At 42.5% G+C, this 16,851-nt stretch overlaps 1 protein-coding gene across 3 annotated transcripts; it reads right to left on the bottom strand.

Moving 5' to 3' along the window:
• Positions 1–2,047: 2,047 nt before the first annotated feature.
• GPALPP1 (GPALPP motifs containing 1) lies at positions 2,048–16,810 on the bottom strand. 3 transcript variants are annotated; one of them, XM_032226499.1, is made up of 8 exons: positions 16,681–16,810; positions 12,782–12,914; positions 11,970–12,062; positions 10,929–10,999; positions 8,978–9,106; positions 6,080–6,244; positions 5,124–5,222; positions 2,048–2,363 (listed from the first exon to the last, which is right to left on the bottom strand). In XM_032226499.1, the coding sequence occupies exons 1-8, from the start codon at positions 16,747–16,749 to the stop codon at positions 2,145–2,147; spliced, it is 978 nt and encodes a 325-aa protein (XP_032082390.1). In that variant the 5' UTR covers positions 16,750–16,810; the 3' UTR covers positions 2,048–2,144. The 3 variants fall into 3 exon arrangements, with proteins under 3 accessions (XP_032082390.1, XP_032082389.1, XP_032082388.1); XM_032226498.1 differs by having other exon boundaries at positions 10,929–11,010; positions 16,681–16,809; XM_032226497.1 differs by having other exon boundaries at positions 10,929–11,010; positions 12,782–12,920; positions 16,681–16,808.
• Between the last annotated feature and the right edge of the window lie 41 nt (positions 16,811–16,851).

Raw genomic sequence — 16,851 nt, 5'->3', positions numbered from 1 at the left:
GCGAGAGACGTGCACTTCCACTCCCAGAATACCCCAGTCAGCTGGCTGGGGAATTCTGGGAATGGAAGTCCACTCACCTTCATCCACTCTCCGCTAAAATGCAGGAGGTATCTTCGGTGTTTTTAGTCATCCATTTGGAAAACTTTAACCAGGCTTCACGTCCACCTGGCTGTAAATCTAAGGTCAAATGTGTAAATCTTATTTTGAGATGCGATTGAAGGGCAGAAGGACTGCAGACCCAAGACTGAAGATATTTATTGAGGTCAAGAACGAAGCCGCATAAAGAGATTTTTTGCCAAAACAGGACAGCGTACGAAGATCACAACCAACTTAAGTTCCAGGGGTTAAAATCCTTATTCTCTTTGGCCACCTCAAATAACCCCACGTAGTCAACAGCTGTTTTGGCTACTGTCATCAAAGCAAGTCTTTTCCTACATCATTCCTTAACAATCTTTTCACATAGGACAGGCGTCCCCAAACTTGGCAACTTTTAAGACTTGTGGATTTTAACTTCCAGAATTCTCCAGCCAGCTCTGCTGGCTGGAGAATTCTGGAAGTTGAAGTCCACAAGTCTTAAAGTTGCCAGGTTTGCAGACCTCTCGACATCCTGGTAAGGATATGGAAAGAATGTCTTCCCATTCCACCTGTCCCCTTCCCCTTTTTAATGCATATATTTGGATTTTTACTTCCATTTAATGCAATGTTTATTACGGACGCTGGTGCTGTTTCTACTGGAAACCGCTTCAAGGTACTTTGCAACAGGATAACACTTTTAGAAATCTATTAAATAATAAATCTATTCCAAAGAAAGATTTCAAAGAAACCTTGAGGGAAACGCTTCGCGATCAAAACCCTTTATTTTCTTTTAATGAATTCCACTTCAGTTTATCAATGGCTCTTGGCCATCCACTTGGAAAAAGCAGGAGAGAGAGAGAGAGAGAGATCAAGGACGGGGTGGAAAAAAGACAGACTGGGACAATTTTAATAGAGATGGTTGTTATGCCTTATTCATCACCCTGTCAAATGTACAGGTAAGGTTAATAATCTTTCTTGTAAGTGATAATTATGATTAGATTCTCAAGCTATTTGCAGCAGCCATCTGATTTCTCTCTATCAACTCCAAATGTCAAGTTATACACCCAGCATTCTGACATTTGAAATCCCAAGGGAATCCGAGCTGAAGAAATGTTGTTGGGTTTTTTTAAAATCCATTTACGGAGTATTTAAAACTTAAAATATTTCAAATGGGCTTATTCCTTTTCAGAAAAAATGTCAAAGGAAATCTTCCCAAGAACAGGTGGATTCTTCACAACTCCCCTTTCGCCATCCTTGGGGAAGGGAACCATACGGTGAATCTCACCAGAAGAGGCACAGCGATGATTATGTCTCTGTTTGTGCAGGGGAAGGTGAGGGAAAAACCCTTTCGGAGTCAAATTCTACTCGTCCCACTGTTAAATTCCTCCCTCACGCCAATTGCCGGACTCGTGGAACCAAAATCCAGTCACCCACGCAACAGAATGTAGAAGAACTGTGATGGCGAAACTATGACACGCGTGCCACAAGGTGGCATGTGGAGCTATTTCTGAGGACACGAGAGGCATGCATGCACGCCCTGGCCAGTTGATTTTTGGCCATCTTTCGCCCTTCGGAGGCTTCCCTGAAGCTTCCGGAGGGAGAAAAACTGCCCAACGGGCAACCTGGATTTCCCAAACTTCCAGTTTGCACGTTGGGCTGTCCCCTCCCACCCCACCCCACCTCCTGCACCCCTAGAAAGCCTCTGGAGTCTGAAAAACAGACCTACTGGCTCCACTGGAAGTCAGAAAACGGACTGCTTCTGACCTCAGGAGGGCCTTCGGGGGGGGGGGGGGAGGCCATTTTCGCCCTCCCCTGGGTCCAAGAAAGCTGTGTGTGCATGCGTGGGGCAAGGGAGGGGGTTGTCACACGTGCATGCGCAGGGGGCACAGCACGGGGGGGGGGGGCATTAAATTATGGGGGTGGGCCTGCATTTGGCACCTAAGGTGAAAAAAGTTCATCGCTGTAGTAGAACTTCCATTTAAAGGAATGTTATTTTTTCCACACATACGGTGTCGTATGTACAAAGGAAGCGTTTTCTTCAGCACGCGTGCCGTTTCGGTCGGCATCCGTTATAAAAACGTGTTGCATTTGCCGTGGGAAAACCTGGTGTTTAAGTCTCTGGAGCGTTTTATGAGGGCCTTCTTTCGGGCTTCGTCGATCTGGTGGACCTGAAGGTCCTGGTCTCGGTCGAAGGGCCTTCTCTCCTGCGGCTTATTCTTCTCCCCGTCGGTTTTGCTCTTTAGCTTCTTCCGATGTAGGTCCAGCAGGGATTCAGATCTCTGGGAGTCCTGGGGTTTTAGAATATTTAGAACAATAAGCATTACAAGAATTACAAGACCTGGGTACTTGAGAGATCGCCTGCTGCCAATTACCTCCAATAGACCGATTAAATCCCACAGACTAGGCCTCCTCCGAATTCCATCTGCCGGCCGGTGTCGACTGGCGACTACCCGGAGGAGAGCCTTCTCTGTGGCTGCTCCGACCCTCTGGAACGAACTCCCCGTGGAGATTCGAACCCTCACCACCCTCCAGGCCTTCCGCAAAGCCCTTAAAACCTGGCTGTTCCGACAGGCCTGGGGCTAAAGAGCTGTTGCCCCCGTCTTGAATGGTATGACTGTTGTGTGTTTTAAACTATGTATTGTTTTGTGTCGTTTTTAATTTTGTCTGTATCCCCCCTCCCCTGGTTTTGAGTTGTGAGCTGCCCTGAGTCCCCTTCGGGGGAAAAGGGCGGCATATAAATAAAATCAACATTCAATTAGAAAGCTGTTAGTTAAATCCATTGGTAATAGGTATAGTTAAATAAAAATTGATGATGATAGTAATGTATATAATGTTGAGTTGTTATGATAAGTAATAACTGAATATGAGAAGGGAAGGTTAGAAATACTTTTGGACTATAAAGATTATTAATAACAATAATAATTATCATTAAAAAAACAAAACTATATACAGTTAAATTTTAACTAATAGGGGGAAAATGCTATGATATAGGATATAGTTAAATAAAGAAAGGATAATGATAATAAATTATATACATGGAGGATTAGAAAACTTTGGTATTAAATATTATGGATGTTTAGCTAAAACAGGATATGAGGATTTAATGTTAATGGAGGATTTTATAAATAAGTAAATGAAATGCCAGCATGTGGTTATGGATTGAATCTTGGTATATTTAAGGATGAAGGATGTTTAAATAACTGTAGTCAAATAAAAGTGGAGGTATGATGATGTTAATATAGTAAATATTTGAGTTATTTGAATTAATATGAATTATTTTTGATGACGGTGGAAGAGATGCACAAAAGCTTTTTGTAACCAGCTGATATACTTTTTACAATATATGTTTGTTTTGGAAATAAATTTAATTTAATTTAAAAAAAAGAATTAGAAAGCTGGAAGGAAGACAATGGAATCAGGAGATAGACAGACAAGGAACAGCAACTTGGTTTCCACACCGAAGGGGTTTTGCCCAGGGCACTAGGAGCCCCCCAAGGGGCTGGTCCCACGGCTGTCGCCAGGGGGCTATCATATGATGCTTTGTCAACCATGAAAGGCAGGGAAGGGCTCTGTACTATACAGATAGTCCTCATTTAGTGACTCCTGGCTCAGCAACCATTCGAAGTTACAACAGGGCTCAACAAGAAGACTTTCGGCCGGTCCTTGGAAGCTGTAGCTGTCGCAGTGTCCCCACCGTCACAGGATCGTGACTGGGGGCACTTGGCGACTGGGCACACAGGTACAATGGTCACAGCTTCCCACCATCCCATCCTCACCCCTTGTGATCTTCACTGCCAGCTTCCAGCAAGTCAGGCCAATGAGGAAACCAGCCACCCCCTGATGTCTGTGCTTAATGACTGTGCGCAATTCCTTAACAACCACAACCTGAAGTGTCATTGTACACTGAAGGTCGTATTTAATTTTGTTGTACAAGGTGCAATGGCAATAAAGTAAAGTAAGTATTCGAAGACCATTGTTTACAAACAGGCAGGTCCCCACAATAGGACCACAATAGAGGCAAAAAGTTCTGTTGCTCAGCGAGACGACTGTTAAGTGACTTTTGCTCCGTTTTATGACCTTTCTTGCTGCCATTGTTAAGTGATTCACTTGTTGTTAGCAACACAGTGGTTAAATGAATCTTGCTCCCCCCCCCCCAATTGATTTTGCTTGACAGAAGGGTGCATGTGACCCCAAGACACTGCAACCATCTTAAATATGAACCAGTTGCTAAGTGTCTACATGCTGATCATGTGACCACGGGGAGGCTACAATGGTGGCAAGTATGAAAAACGGTCATGTTAAAAAGAAAATAGATGGACACAGAGAGATGTTAAAAGGATATAGATAGATATGTTATATAAATCGAGATAGATGTTAGATAGGATAGGATGGATAGATAGCTAGAATAGATAATATATAGATAAATAGAAAGAAAGAAAAAGGAAGGAAGGAAGGAAGGAAGGAAGGAATTTGATTTGATTGTATTTCTATGCCGCCCTATTCCCAGAGGGACTCAGGGCGGCTCACAAACCAAGGAAAGGAGGGAGGGGATACAAACAGGGGAAAAAGACAACGGACAAACAACACAACAATTTAAAAACAATCAACAGCCACACAATTCGAGCGGGGACGGGAACTCATCAGCCCCAGGTCTGTCGGAACAGCCAGGTTTTGAGGGCTTTGCGGAAGGCCTGGAGGGTGGTGAGGGTCCGAAGGAAGGAAGGAAGGAAGGAAGAAAGGAAGGAAGGTGTTAGACAGACTGACAGGCAGGCAATTAGATAATCCAGGATACTGTGAGTTCTCATAAAATAAAAGCAATGTTTATACTACTAGTGACTTCAGTCTCAATTAATAACTTCGCTAGAAGGCAGTGTGTGATCACGTTTCCATAGAAACACAGAAAAAGAAATTATGGTTCCGTCTCGGTATTTGGGAAACCAGCGAGAGATTCCCGAAGAGGCAGGAGAGACATCTCCAAAGAAAACAGCATCGCTGAGGGACACATACACACACACACACACACACTCCACAGATGACGGGACACCTACATTGTAGGAGGAGATCTGCTCAGCCAGCCTTTTGTCCCTCTCGGAGGGGAAGGCTTCTTCCTTGTCCTTGGAGATGGGCTTCTTTCCTTCCTGCTGTTCCTGAAGACCAGGGGTGGGAAAAAAAGATGAGTTAGCAGGGGGCCCAAAGAAATGCACAAACCAGAAGGGAATCTTGGTTAATCAAGGTCTCCTTTATGACATCTTAAGGCACCCAAAAGATAAGATCTAAGGACAGTTTTGACTCTCGCGGGGAAAAAAATCGTGAGTGCGCAACCTAGGTGCACATCGCTTTATGCCAGGAAAAAGAAACTGTTATTTCATGGTATGCTGAGAATTTCATCTATTCATGCTGAGAATGTACCCGGTAGAGCTGTGATGGCAAACCTGTGGCACTTGTACCAGTGGCCTCTCTGTGGGCAAGCGAGACGTCACCTCAGTTCGGCTCTGCTGCCCATGCGTGCATGCCTCCGGCCGGCCACTAATTTTCAGGTCTCTGCTGCGCATATGCGGGGTGCATGCGTGGGGAGACATACACACATTCCACTTTGGGGATTTGGCCGCAGGCCGCAACACACACGTGCGCAGATGCGGGAGGGCATAAGCAGGGGGGCATGCATTGGATTTTGGGGGTTCACGCATTTGTGTGTGTGTGCTTCGGTCTGGAAAAGCCGTCACTGCTGTAGAGGGACGTTGTCAGCATAAATAGGGTTGGCTCAAAAATTCCAGCTGGGAGATTTTAACTTTTTTAACCTGCCCAGCTGGAAGGGACCTTGGAGGTCTTCTAGTCCAGCCCTCTGCTCAAGCAGGAGACCCTCTACCAACTGAAGTCTTCGAACACTCTTCAAGGGCAGCCCCATGTAGAGCGCTTGTTGCAGGATAAGTATCAGATCTGCCAACCCATGAATACGAATGAAGAATATTTTCACTGGCAAACCACATGGGAACACAAGACTTACCTTAGCTTTCTTTTCTCTATCGGCCGGAGTATCTGTCCAAATGGATCTGTCTCCAGAATTATCATTGGCTCTTCTTTTGAATGTCCGTGGACCAAAACCGAAGTTTTTGAGTTCCGGGGGAAGATCAACCATCCAAGAGTCTCTTTTAGCTTGTTTGGATTCATCCTTTGATAGGAAGCAAAATTGAGACGTATCTGTGAAGAACTGATCAGCGAATGCCTTCATAACGCTGTTGGTGTTTAAGAAAAAGCAACACAAATGATTTAGGCAACTCACATCAGCATCTCCAGGAAGTTTCTCCTTCATTTTTCGAGCCCGATCTTCAATCTCAGCATAGTTTTTTACAAACAATCAAAGCAATATATCAACAACAAACAGCTCAAATTATAGTCAATGGAAGTTTAACAGAATCCTTTCAAATTGGAAAGGGTACAAAACAGGGCTGTCCTTTGTCCCCACTATTGTTTATTATAACTTTGGAAGTATTATTGAATAAAATACGGGGCTTGGAGGGCCTAAAAGGAATTAAGGTTAGGTAGCAAGAATACAGAGTGCGGGCTTTTGCGGATGATTTGGTCATAATATTGGAACAACTGCAGGAATCCAGTATGGTTTTAATGAATACGATTAATCAATATGGTCAAGTGTCTGGTTTTAAAATAAACTTAGGGAAAACGAAAATATTAGCCATAAATATGAATACTAAACAAAAGGAGGAATTAGGAGGAATGTTAGGATGTGAGGTAGTCAAAAAGGTTAAATATCTTGGAGTTAATATTTCAATCTCAAATGGGAAACTATTCAAGTATAATTATGAACCACTCTGGCATAGTATACAGATAGAGATGAAAAAATGGGAGAAGTTACACTTATCTTTGCTGGGAAGAATCGCGGCAGTGAAAATGAATATCTTACCAAAATTTTTATTTCTTTTCCAAATGTTACCTATACTTAAAAAAGATGCGAATCTTTTAGAATGGCAGAAGGGTATCAATAAATTTGTATGGGCAGGAAAGAAGTCGAGAGTAAAGCTGAAAATAATGCAAGATATATGCGAGAGGGGAGGCTTGAAACTACCAAATTTAAAACTATATTATGTGCAGTGGTGTTGTCCGTAATTTGTGATTGGATCAATTTAACTAATGATAGGATAGTGAACCTTGAGGGATATGATCTGGTATATGGTTGGCATGCTTACTTGTTATTTAACAAAAAACTGGACAAAAACTTTAAAAGTCATATCTTAAGAAATGCTTTACTGCGGGTTTGGAAAAAATATCAACATAAATTAAATGATAAGATACCTATGTGGGCAATTCCTAGACATGCAATTGAAAATATAAATATAGCACAAAAACAGGATAGAATTACTTATAGACAGCTTCTTATTTTGGAAGGAGGGGCACTACAATTAAAATCCTTAGAGGTATTAAAAGAGGAGAAGGCAGTTCAAACATGGTTCCAGTACAGGCAATTACAGGCCAGGTGAAAAATAGATCAAAAAATTGGTTTTGTCCAAATTGAGGACAACTTATTTAAACAAATAAGAGATCAAAGTTTAATGCATATAAAGAGGATATATAATGTATTAATACAGATAGATTCGGAAACAGAATTAGTTAAAGATTGTATGGTAAAGTGGGCTCAAAATATTGAAGAACCAATAATGTTGGATACATGGGAAAAAATTTGGGTAAGAAATGTGAAATTTACACAAGCTCAAAACCTGAGAGAAAATTTTTACAAGATGTTCTATAGATGGCATTTAGATCCTAAAAAGCTGGCTTCTGTGTATCCGAATTTACAACCCAAATGTTGGAGATGTGGTTCTCTCGATGCTACCTATTTCCATATATGGTGGACTTGCCAAAAGGTTAAGGCATTTTGGATAAAAATATGGTGGATTATGCAAAATATCTTTAAAAGAAGGATAAAGTTTACTCCTCAGTTATTTTTGCTAGGTATAAGTACTGACTTTACAGCGGTAGAGACTAACTTGATCCTGCACTTAATAACGGCAGCAAGACTGTTGGTGGCGCAATACTGGAAGAAGGAAGACCTGCCTACAATCCAAGAATGGACATTGAAAGTTACAAATTTAGCCAAGATGGCTAAAATATCGGCATATCTTAAAGATCACTCAAATGAGAGATATAAACGAGACTGGAAAAAATGGATTGACTATATACAAAATAAATACGGGACCAAGAAATTCCAGTTAGCCTATGCTTAAGATCAGGAATGATTTAAATGGTTTAAAGTTAGCTTAGCAAGAAGAAGCTAAGGTAGAGATGTTATTTATTTATTTATTTATTTATTTCTTCTCAATAGATTTTAGACTGTGTTTGTTAAAAATCTATACTGTGTACGGGTTCTGGAAAGTCTGGGGGGAGGGAGGGATATATATTAGGCTAGACACGATGTGTTAGATCTCAATGCAATGTGACTTCACATGTATACTGTTTTTCTTTAATTTTTCTTTAAAAATAGGATAAGCCAAGTACATTAACATATAGTGGAAATATACCAAGGGGAGGAGGAGGAGGAAAGAAGAAAGATGGGTAGAGAGGGATGTGAGAGAGGGTGGGGGGGAAGGTGAAAAGGAAGGGGGGGAGCAGATCTGGAGAGAGGAGTGGTAGAGGGCGAGGGGAAGTAGGGTAGAGGGCGATGATGGAGGGAAGATAGAAAGTTGGAGGGTGGTGGAAGAAAGAGGTGTATGGAGAATGGAAGAGATATATTGGGCTTTTATTTTCTGGAGCATTGTTGACAAGAGGAATTGATGCAATTATTGTTTAATACTGTATGGTGTATACATGTGAGTGCACGAAAATGAAAATGAAATATACTAAAAGAGAAAGAAAAAAAGAAAAAGCAACACAAATGATTTAGGCAACTCACATCAACTCCCAGAAGTTTCTCCTTCATTCTTCGAGCCCGATCTTCAATCTCAGCACCTGGGTTGGATTCCACCGATCCGCTGGCGGGCATGGGACCAAATACATTTTCCTCTTCCTCATCATCGCTTGCCTTCAGCGCAACACAGAATAAAGACAAAATCCCGCCGGTTCAGCAAAAATTGACATTTTAAATAATACCAAATGTTTATTGCAGACCTTCGGCCTCTAAAGCTTCACGTGCATCACAATCTGCAAGACATCATTTCTTAGCTGTTAGGAATGTCCCTCTTCTCCCTGTAGTTTTCTGATTTACGCTTGTAAAAAACAGAGGGGTCTTTTCAAATGGAAATATCAACTCTTGTTGTGAGATATATAAGGTACAAACACACATTCTGGTCAGAGAGCATTTCTCTAAGGACGGGTTCCAGCAGGAGTCCAAAAGCTTGGGAAAACTACACCTCTGGTCCTGGTGGCCGGCCCAGATTGGAAACTGCAATATTATTGTCAGCGTTCCAAATATCATCCAGAATTAAATCAGAGTTCAAAACATAACTTTCATCAGTTCCAATTTAATAAGACAGACATGTTGGTACAAACTGTGGAAACCCGAATCTGAAAGCTTCCTGGGTTTCCACCCAGTTGAAAGTTCAAAACCTTGCCCCCCCCCACACCCACAAGTCCATCACATGGTCCAATCTTCCTCTGCCACGCTGGCATTTCCACCCATCTAGTTCCGGTCAGGTGCAGAGGTGCGGAGACAAGGAACGACCTAGAAAGGAATGTTTTATTACGACAACACATTCTGCTCCTTCCTATTCCCCCCTCCCTATTCCCCACTAATGAAACAGCAATAGAAAAAAATAATAGAAAGTGTGGCAGGCCAAAATCCTAAAAGGAATATGACTGCAGGCCTGACAATTATCCTGGGACACATGGATTTGTCTTGATTTGTAAGAAACGAATGGTTCTCGTATCCTTGCTTGAAATGATTGTTTCCACAGCTACTGCCAAAGGTTCAAGGTTCATTTTATTTATATGCCACCCTATTCCCAGGGGGACTCAGGGCGGTGCACAAACCCAAAGGAGGGGAAGGGAAACACAAGAACTACAACAAAAAGTACAGGGAATTTAAAACAACCAACAGCCACATGATTCGAGAGGGGAAGGGAACTCATCTAGTCTAAACTAGCCATTTATGACAACGGCATTAATCTATTAATCTAAGAGCCATTTATGACAATGGCATTAATCTATCACAACAACTGCTTGTGATTATATTTCAGGAATTGAGTCTCAGTTTTCTGTGTCCAGTTTAAATTGAATTTCAGAAAGTTGTAGAATCGGACACTTACTAAGGTTCCTTGTCTCTGTGAGAGCTGATGGGGTGGGAAGGCAGCCAACCACAGACTCCGGTTAAGAAAACAATCAAGTGGTCGATTGTTGGTTGTAGACCCACCCTTCCCATATATACCGTTTTCCCGAAAATAAGACCTCCCCAGATAATAAGCCCAATCGGGCTTTTGAGCACATATCCTAAAATAAGCCATCCCCCCAAAATAAGCCCTCCTGAAAATATTGCCACGCAGCAGCAGCCATGAGGTGACCATGCTCGCCCCCTCCTGCACCTCAAAAATAATAAGACCTCCCCTAAAATAAGGCCAAGCGCTTATTTCGGGGGTCGAAAGAAAATAAAACCCTGTCTTATTTTCAGGAAAACACGGGTGGGTATCTCCTACATATTTTAATGTCCGTGAAATATGAGAGTAAAATGAGAATACACATCTGACAAATGACGAGTTACATCTAAATCCATTGGTTGATTAATCACCCAGAGTTATTTCAAAGCTAGCAAATTTATCATGGAAAGGAACTTGGGTTAAAATACTTTGCTCCACACACATCCCGCAAACAAATGTTGAATTCTTTGTGTTTTGTTGCATTGTTTCTCATACCTGGCTTTTGTTACCTCGTTTTTCTTCAGCGTCTCCTGACGGTTTCTTAAAGCCGGGCGGCAAAGCAGGACCTATAATAGGTCTCAAGAATAGAATTAGATTTTAATAACATTCCCCTATGCAGCATGTAAAGAATGGGCTATTAAAAAGTTGCTCTCAAGCTATATTTGCAAGCAGGTAAGTTCATATCCCACTTACGCACATCTGCCTCTACATTCTTCCTGGGATATGGGTGCTCCTCGATTTATAACAGTTCATTTAGTGGCCACTCAAAGTTGTAACGGCACTGAAAAAAAATGACTTATGACTATTTTTCACTTTTGATCATTGCAGCATCTCCATGGTCATGTGATTTACATTTGGACGCCTGGCAACTGACTTATATTTATGACGCTTGCAGTGTTCTGAGGTCATGTGACCCCTTCTGAGAAGCAAAGTCGAGGGGGTTGTTCACTGAACAGCCGTGCTCCTAACTCAGGAGTCAGTGACCCACAGCTCTGGAGCCGCATGTGGCTCTTTCATTCCTCTGCTGCAGCTCCCTATCGCCGGTCGGCTCCACAATTGATAGGGCTTTCCGTTAGGACAGGTAGAGGAAAAAAGATGCCGTGCTAGTAGGAGACTCTATGGTGGGGGAAACCAGACCTCCAGTCAGCAGAGGAAAAAGGACGCCACACTAGGAGACTCTATGGTGGGGGAATCGGACTTCCGGTTGGCTCCAGAATTGAATGGGGGGCTTCCGTTTAGGACCTTGGTCCTAAATGCTCTTTGAGCATTTAAGGTTGCCGACCCCTGTCCTAAGTTAACAACTGCAGTGATTCACTTAACAAATGTGGCAAGAAAAATTGTAAAATGGGGCAAAAATTCACTTGATAAATTTCTCATTTAAACAACATAAAGTTTGGGCTCCACTGTGGTCTTAAGTGGTGGACTTTGTCGACTAATGTTAAAGAGGAATTTTAGCTTCCTTGCAGGAGTCATGGTTTCCTTGCCTGCTCCTTCAGTTAGCAGTTGGTGTGGTTCTAACATCCTTGTGTGAATTACCTTTCCGGTGATTCCTCTTGCTTTTTAAATCCAGGAGGAAGAGCAGGTCCAAAAAACCCATCATCATCCTCTTCCTGAGATCTTCTCCGTTTCCTTTATAGAGATAAGGAAGACTGAAATAAAGATATTTGAAATACGAAGAGCGGTTTTGCTTACATCTCAAACACAGTGCAACAATTGGAGGTTTTTATGTGGGGAATTTTCCAGCCTTCAGTCTGTGCCAACAGACGATGAATAGCTGAGGGATGAACTGAAGGAAAAGTTGAGGAAGCTTAACATTCTTTGCTGGAAGAAAAAGGTGCCCTAATTTTCCTGTTTCTACTTAAGAAAGAGGCGGACTGATGAAGATGTTGCTACATATATGTGCAGACAAGGGCAAGAAAGAGGATTAGGGGACTGGAGGCTAAAACATATGGAGAACGGTTGCAGGAACTGGGTATGTCTAGTTTAATGAAAAGAAGGACTAGGGGAGACATGATAGCAGTGTTCCAATATCTCCAATGGAACAACTTGCCTCCAGAAGTTGTGAATGCTGCAACATTGGACGCTTTTAAGAAGAGATTGGACAATCATTTGGTCCTACCATGGAGTAGGACTAGAAGACCTCCAAGGTCCCTTCCAACTCTGTTATTCTGTTCTGTTATGTCTGTGGGCGATGATGTCATAGGTATGTGATATTTATATGTTATTGTGCCCCCCTACAAGGCATACTATCAGGAGCTTTAGTCGGAATGCAAAGTTTAACTATCACTGACATCCTGACATCAACTGCCCCTTAAAACAGCTCCATACTTTCAAGCCAATGCACTCACCTGGGAACTGGACTTGAACCTTCATCCTCTTCGGAATCAGAATCTGTCTCTCTGGATGTCTGAGCAGAGACACCTTTCTGCTCATGATCAGAGTTTTCAGAGTTTTCCTTGAAGCCAGGAGGCAATGCTGGGCCTGCAACTAAATTTCATTCTATTGTTATATATTTCAGGTGAATATTTCTTTATTTGTTTTTGGACTATCCAACTATATTTTTTAAGGAGATAAGAATAAAAATAGGCATATTCACTTGTGTGATCGCTGATTTATATTCTCTTTATCTGAGGATAACTGATCTATTATAGTACAAAGACTTTGGGCCAATCACTAGAAGACTGGGAGTTCTAGTCCTGCCTTACTCATGAAAGCCGGCTGGGTCAGTTTGGGCCCATCACCAGGAGACTGGTGGTTCTAGTCCCACTTTATCATGAAAGTCATGTTCGTGCGAGGGAGACTTTCAACCAATCACCAGGAGACTGGTGGTTCTAGCTCCGTCTTACCCATGAAAGTTGGGGATGGGGGCAGGGTGTGAGTTCGGACCAATCACCAGGAGACTGGGAGTTCTAGTCCTGCTTTAGCATGAAAGGTCTGTGTGTGTTTCGACCAATCACCAGGAGACTGGGAGTTCTAGTCCCACCTTACCCATGAAACCCAGCTGCTCTCTCTCCTCTCCGCCCGGCCCACCTCACAAGGTTGTTGTGGGGCAAAGAAGCGAAGAAGCGTTAGGTACGTTTGCCTTGAATAATAAAGCAATCTAAAAAGCGGATGCATCGGCTTCGAGGGGAGGAGCTGCCGCCGTCGGGAGCTCAATAAAGCTCCTGCCAGGACTCTGGTTCGTATATCTCATAAGATCTATAGATATCTCCCCTTTCTGGCAGAAAGGGGCAGAGAGGAGGTCAGTCGTTAGGATCTCTTTGTAATTCATAGCTTTTCTTTTTGCTGTGAATGGAGAAGAGGTTCAACATTAGCTGAGCCTTTACTCCGGCCAGTTTTCCGCGCTGCCTTTTTTGCAGCCTAGGCAGATTGCCTCCCCCCCCAGGACAAAGCTAAGCTATTTAAAAGCCAATCCGGGCGGGGACCATTCCCGAGGAATTTCTTCTATTACTATTTAAAATACCAGCTTCAATTTCGCAAAAGGCTCCCTTTCTTTTTTAGCTGCGTCACAAGATGGCGATCTCGTAGCTTTTGTGTTTGATCTGACGTAGCTAATTGACCCTACCCTCCTGAAGGCTTCTCCGTACTAATTGCTAAAAGATTAACTGAGGGGAGCACAGACTTTGATTTTTGGCTCGCTTGATTGCTTGTCTTTTATTTTTATTCTGGAATGGCTCCCAAACCTAAACAGAAGCGCTTCCTTAATAACATATCTCCAAAAATTGCTATGAAGTCGCTACCCTTGTCTCCTACACCCTCCACGGGAGACTTGCTAACACAAGAATTCCTTCTCAAAACGCTTAATGATTTCAGACAGGAGATTAATCAACTGATATCGGATTTATGTGATCAATTTGATGCTAAAATTGCTCAGGCAAAGCAGGATATGATCGGAGTAATGACAGTCATGACAGATTATATTGCTGAAACGGAAGACAAATTGGAACTTTTGGAAGAAACTAACCTTAATCTGATATCAAAAATTCAAACGTTAGAACAGCAAATTGAAACTGCTCAAAAAGAACTTGTCATGATAAATTATGATAAGACTGCCTTTGCTATACGAGTTAGAGGACTGCGTGAAAACCAACAGGAGAATTTGAAACAGACATTTTTTGAGGCTTTCAGTCGCTTGGTGGGAAGTCCGGGACTTAACTTTGATTGGCAGATTCAAAGAATTTACCGCCAGAATTCCTGGGTAGCAAAACAGCGACAGCTTCCGAGGGACATAATAATATACTTTACTACAAGGGAATCTAGAAATGAGATAATACAGAGGCTTTACGGAAAGAGGTTGATAATTGATGGGGAGGACTTGATTGTTTTTAAAGAGATACCATTTCAAATATTAAGAACAAGAAGACAGTACGCTTTCTTAACCGAAGAACTCAGAAACTCTCAGATTCCATACAAATGGGAAGTCCCAGCTGGTATTACAGTTACATTTGGCAATCAAAAACACCGCATTAACTCCGTCTGTGAAGCCCGAAAATTTTACTACGAGACCCTGAAGGCGGGACTTCCTGATTCATCCGGATCTGGGGAGAGGCAAGGAGAAGGAGAAGACAAACAGCGAGACACGTGGCTACAAGGCGGAGGGTGTTGTCTCTCTCTTCCGGAAGGGCAGAAGACTAAAGAATAAAGACTAAGCGATGTTTTTAAAGTTTTATGATTTCCGTCTGGGATAAAATGGAAAAGTGGCATATCGAGGATGAGACATGGAGACTGAAAGAAGCGTTGCTGATTGTGGACATATATTGTACAGAAGTTTTGTCTGAACTCTAACTCAAATTGTGCATGAACTATTTTCTTAGGCGAGGAGAGCGGAAATTGTGATCTTTTTGAGTTGCGGTTTGGGACGAACAGAGTTGGGAGGTGCGTGGGAGAGGGAAGGGCAGCGAAAGTTTAATTAGATTACCTGGGGCTAGAACGCAAGCTGATGTTTGTTTGAGTTGCTATATCAATATAAAGTTAAGAAAGATTGGTCGGAGAATCTTCAGGAAAGTGGAGTAAACATGGGAGGAGCAATGAATGTGGATAAAATATATATGTGGATATGGATAAAGGCAGGGTGGAAGGTAAAAAATTTATATGTGGAGGTGGGTAAGGATAGAAAGGGAGGTGTTGGAAATGAAAAATGAAAGAAGTATTTGAGTTTAATGGTGTTATAGAAAGGTTTGGATATTTGGATAAAAAAGAGATAAATTAAAGGTCTGAATAGATAGACAAAGCAAGGAGACTTTTAGTTGGGGAATTCTAATTGATCAACTTACCTGGCTCTAATGCAGTTTGAAACCCTGCAAGTAGCAAAATAATCGAAATTTGGAATGAGTCACATTGTTTAAGATTTACAGATAATGGGAAGATGTGTTAACGTAGTGGGTTTATTGACCCTTTTTGTTTCTTTCTTCTTTTTGTGTGTGAGTGTGGGTGTTTTTTTTTTTTATTTCTTATTTTCTACTATTTTTCCTTTTTCTTTTTGGCTTTACTTTTATCTTATTTTTTCAATTTTAAAGTTAGCTGGCCTTATTATACTTAAATGCTTGTTAAAGAATTATGCCGGGCATGGGACCTGCGAAGCCGTAAGGGGGTTAGGGAGGGGGGATTATAGGGGGGGAGGGGGGAGGGTGGAATTACAGTTTCAATCCTTAGAACAATAAGAATTCACTTGTGTACTGCGGCTCGTTTTTCTTTTTTTTTTTCTTTTTTTCTTTTTCTACTTTTATTGTAAAAAACAAATTGAATTGTATGGATACACCAAAGTGAGGAGAAGAGGGAAAGAGAAGGGAGAAGTAAAGAGGGAGTGAGAGGGAATGTAAGGAGGGTGAAATGGAGGGAGGGGGAGATGTCTGAGGGGGTAGGGAAGTAGAAGAGGGGAATGCTGGAGGGGTGAAAGGAAAGTTGGAGGGGGAGAAGAGAGGGTGTATGGGGGAATGAAGTGTTATGTTGGGTTTTTTTTTCCTTTTTTCTTTTTTTTATGCACAGTATATAAGTGATTGTATAAAATGAAAATGAAAATGAAATAAAAGGTAATTTGATAAAAAGCGGATGCATCCAATAAACGGCCAAGGGAAGCCACGAGGACGTCTACTTCCATCGCCCCCTCCAGCCCCAGCCCTCCCCACTTCCTCCTCCTCCTTCCCAGATTGGCTCAGTCAGAGGCTTGAAAGAGCCCCGAGTGGGTCTTCCACCCCCCGGAGACGCCCCGTCTCGTTCCCGCGAGCGATGGCCTCCTTTTTCGTCTCACCCGGCCCGGAGTCCACCGAAGCGGCGTCGGAATCGGCCAACTGCGGAGGCAGCGCCGGCCCGATGACATCTCGGGACGCCATGATGCCCAGAGGAACCCCCCCTAAGGCGCCTGCGCGGCAGGCTCCTTCCGGCAGGTCGGAAAGACGACTTCCGGCGCTTCCCACAAACG

This window comes from Thamnophis elegans, chromosome 11 (genome assembly GCF_009769535.1).
Source record: "Thamnophis elegans isolate rThaEle1 chromosome 11, rThaEle1.pri, whole genome shotgun sequence".
NCBI classification, from domain to species: domain Eukaryota; kingdom Metazoa; phylum Chordata; class Lepidosauria; order Squamata; family Colubridae; genus Thamnophis; species Thamnophis elegans.
Note: the sequence above shows the minus strand (reverse complement) of the source record. Positions and strands in the feature narration are given on the sequence as shown.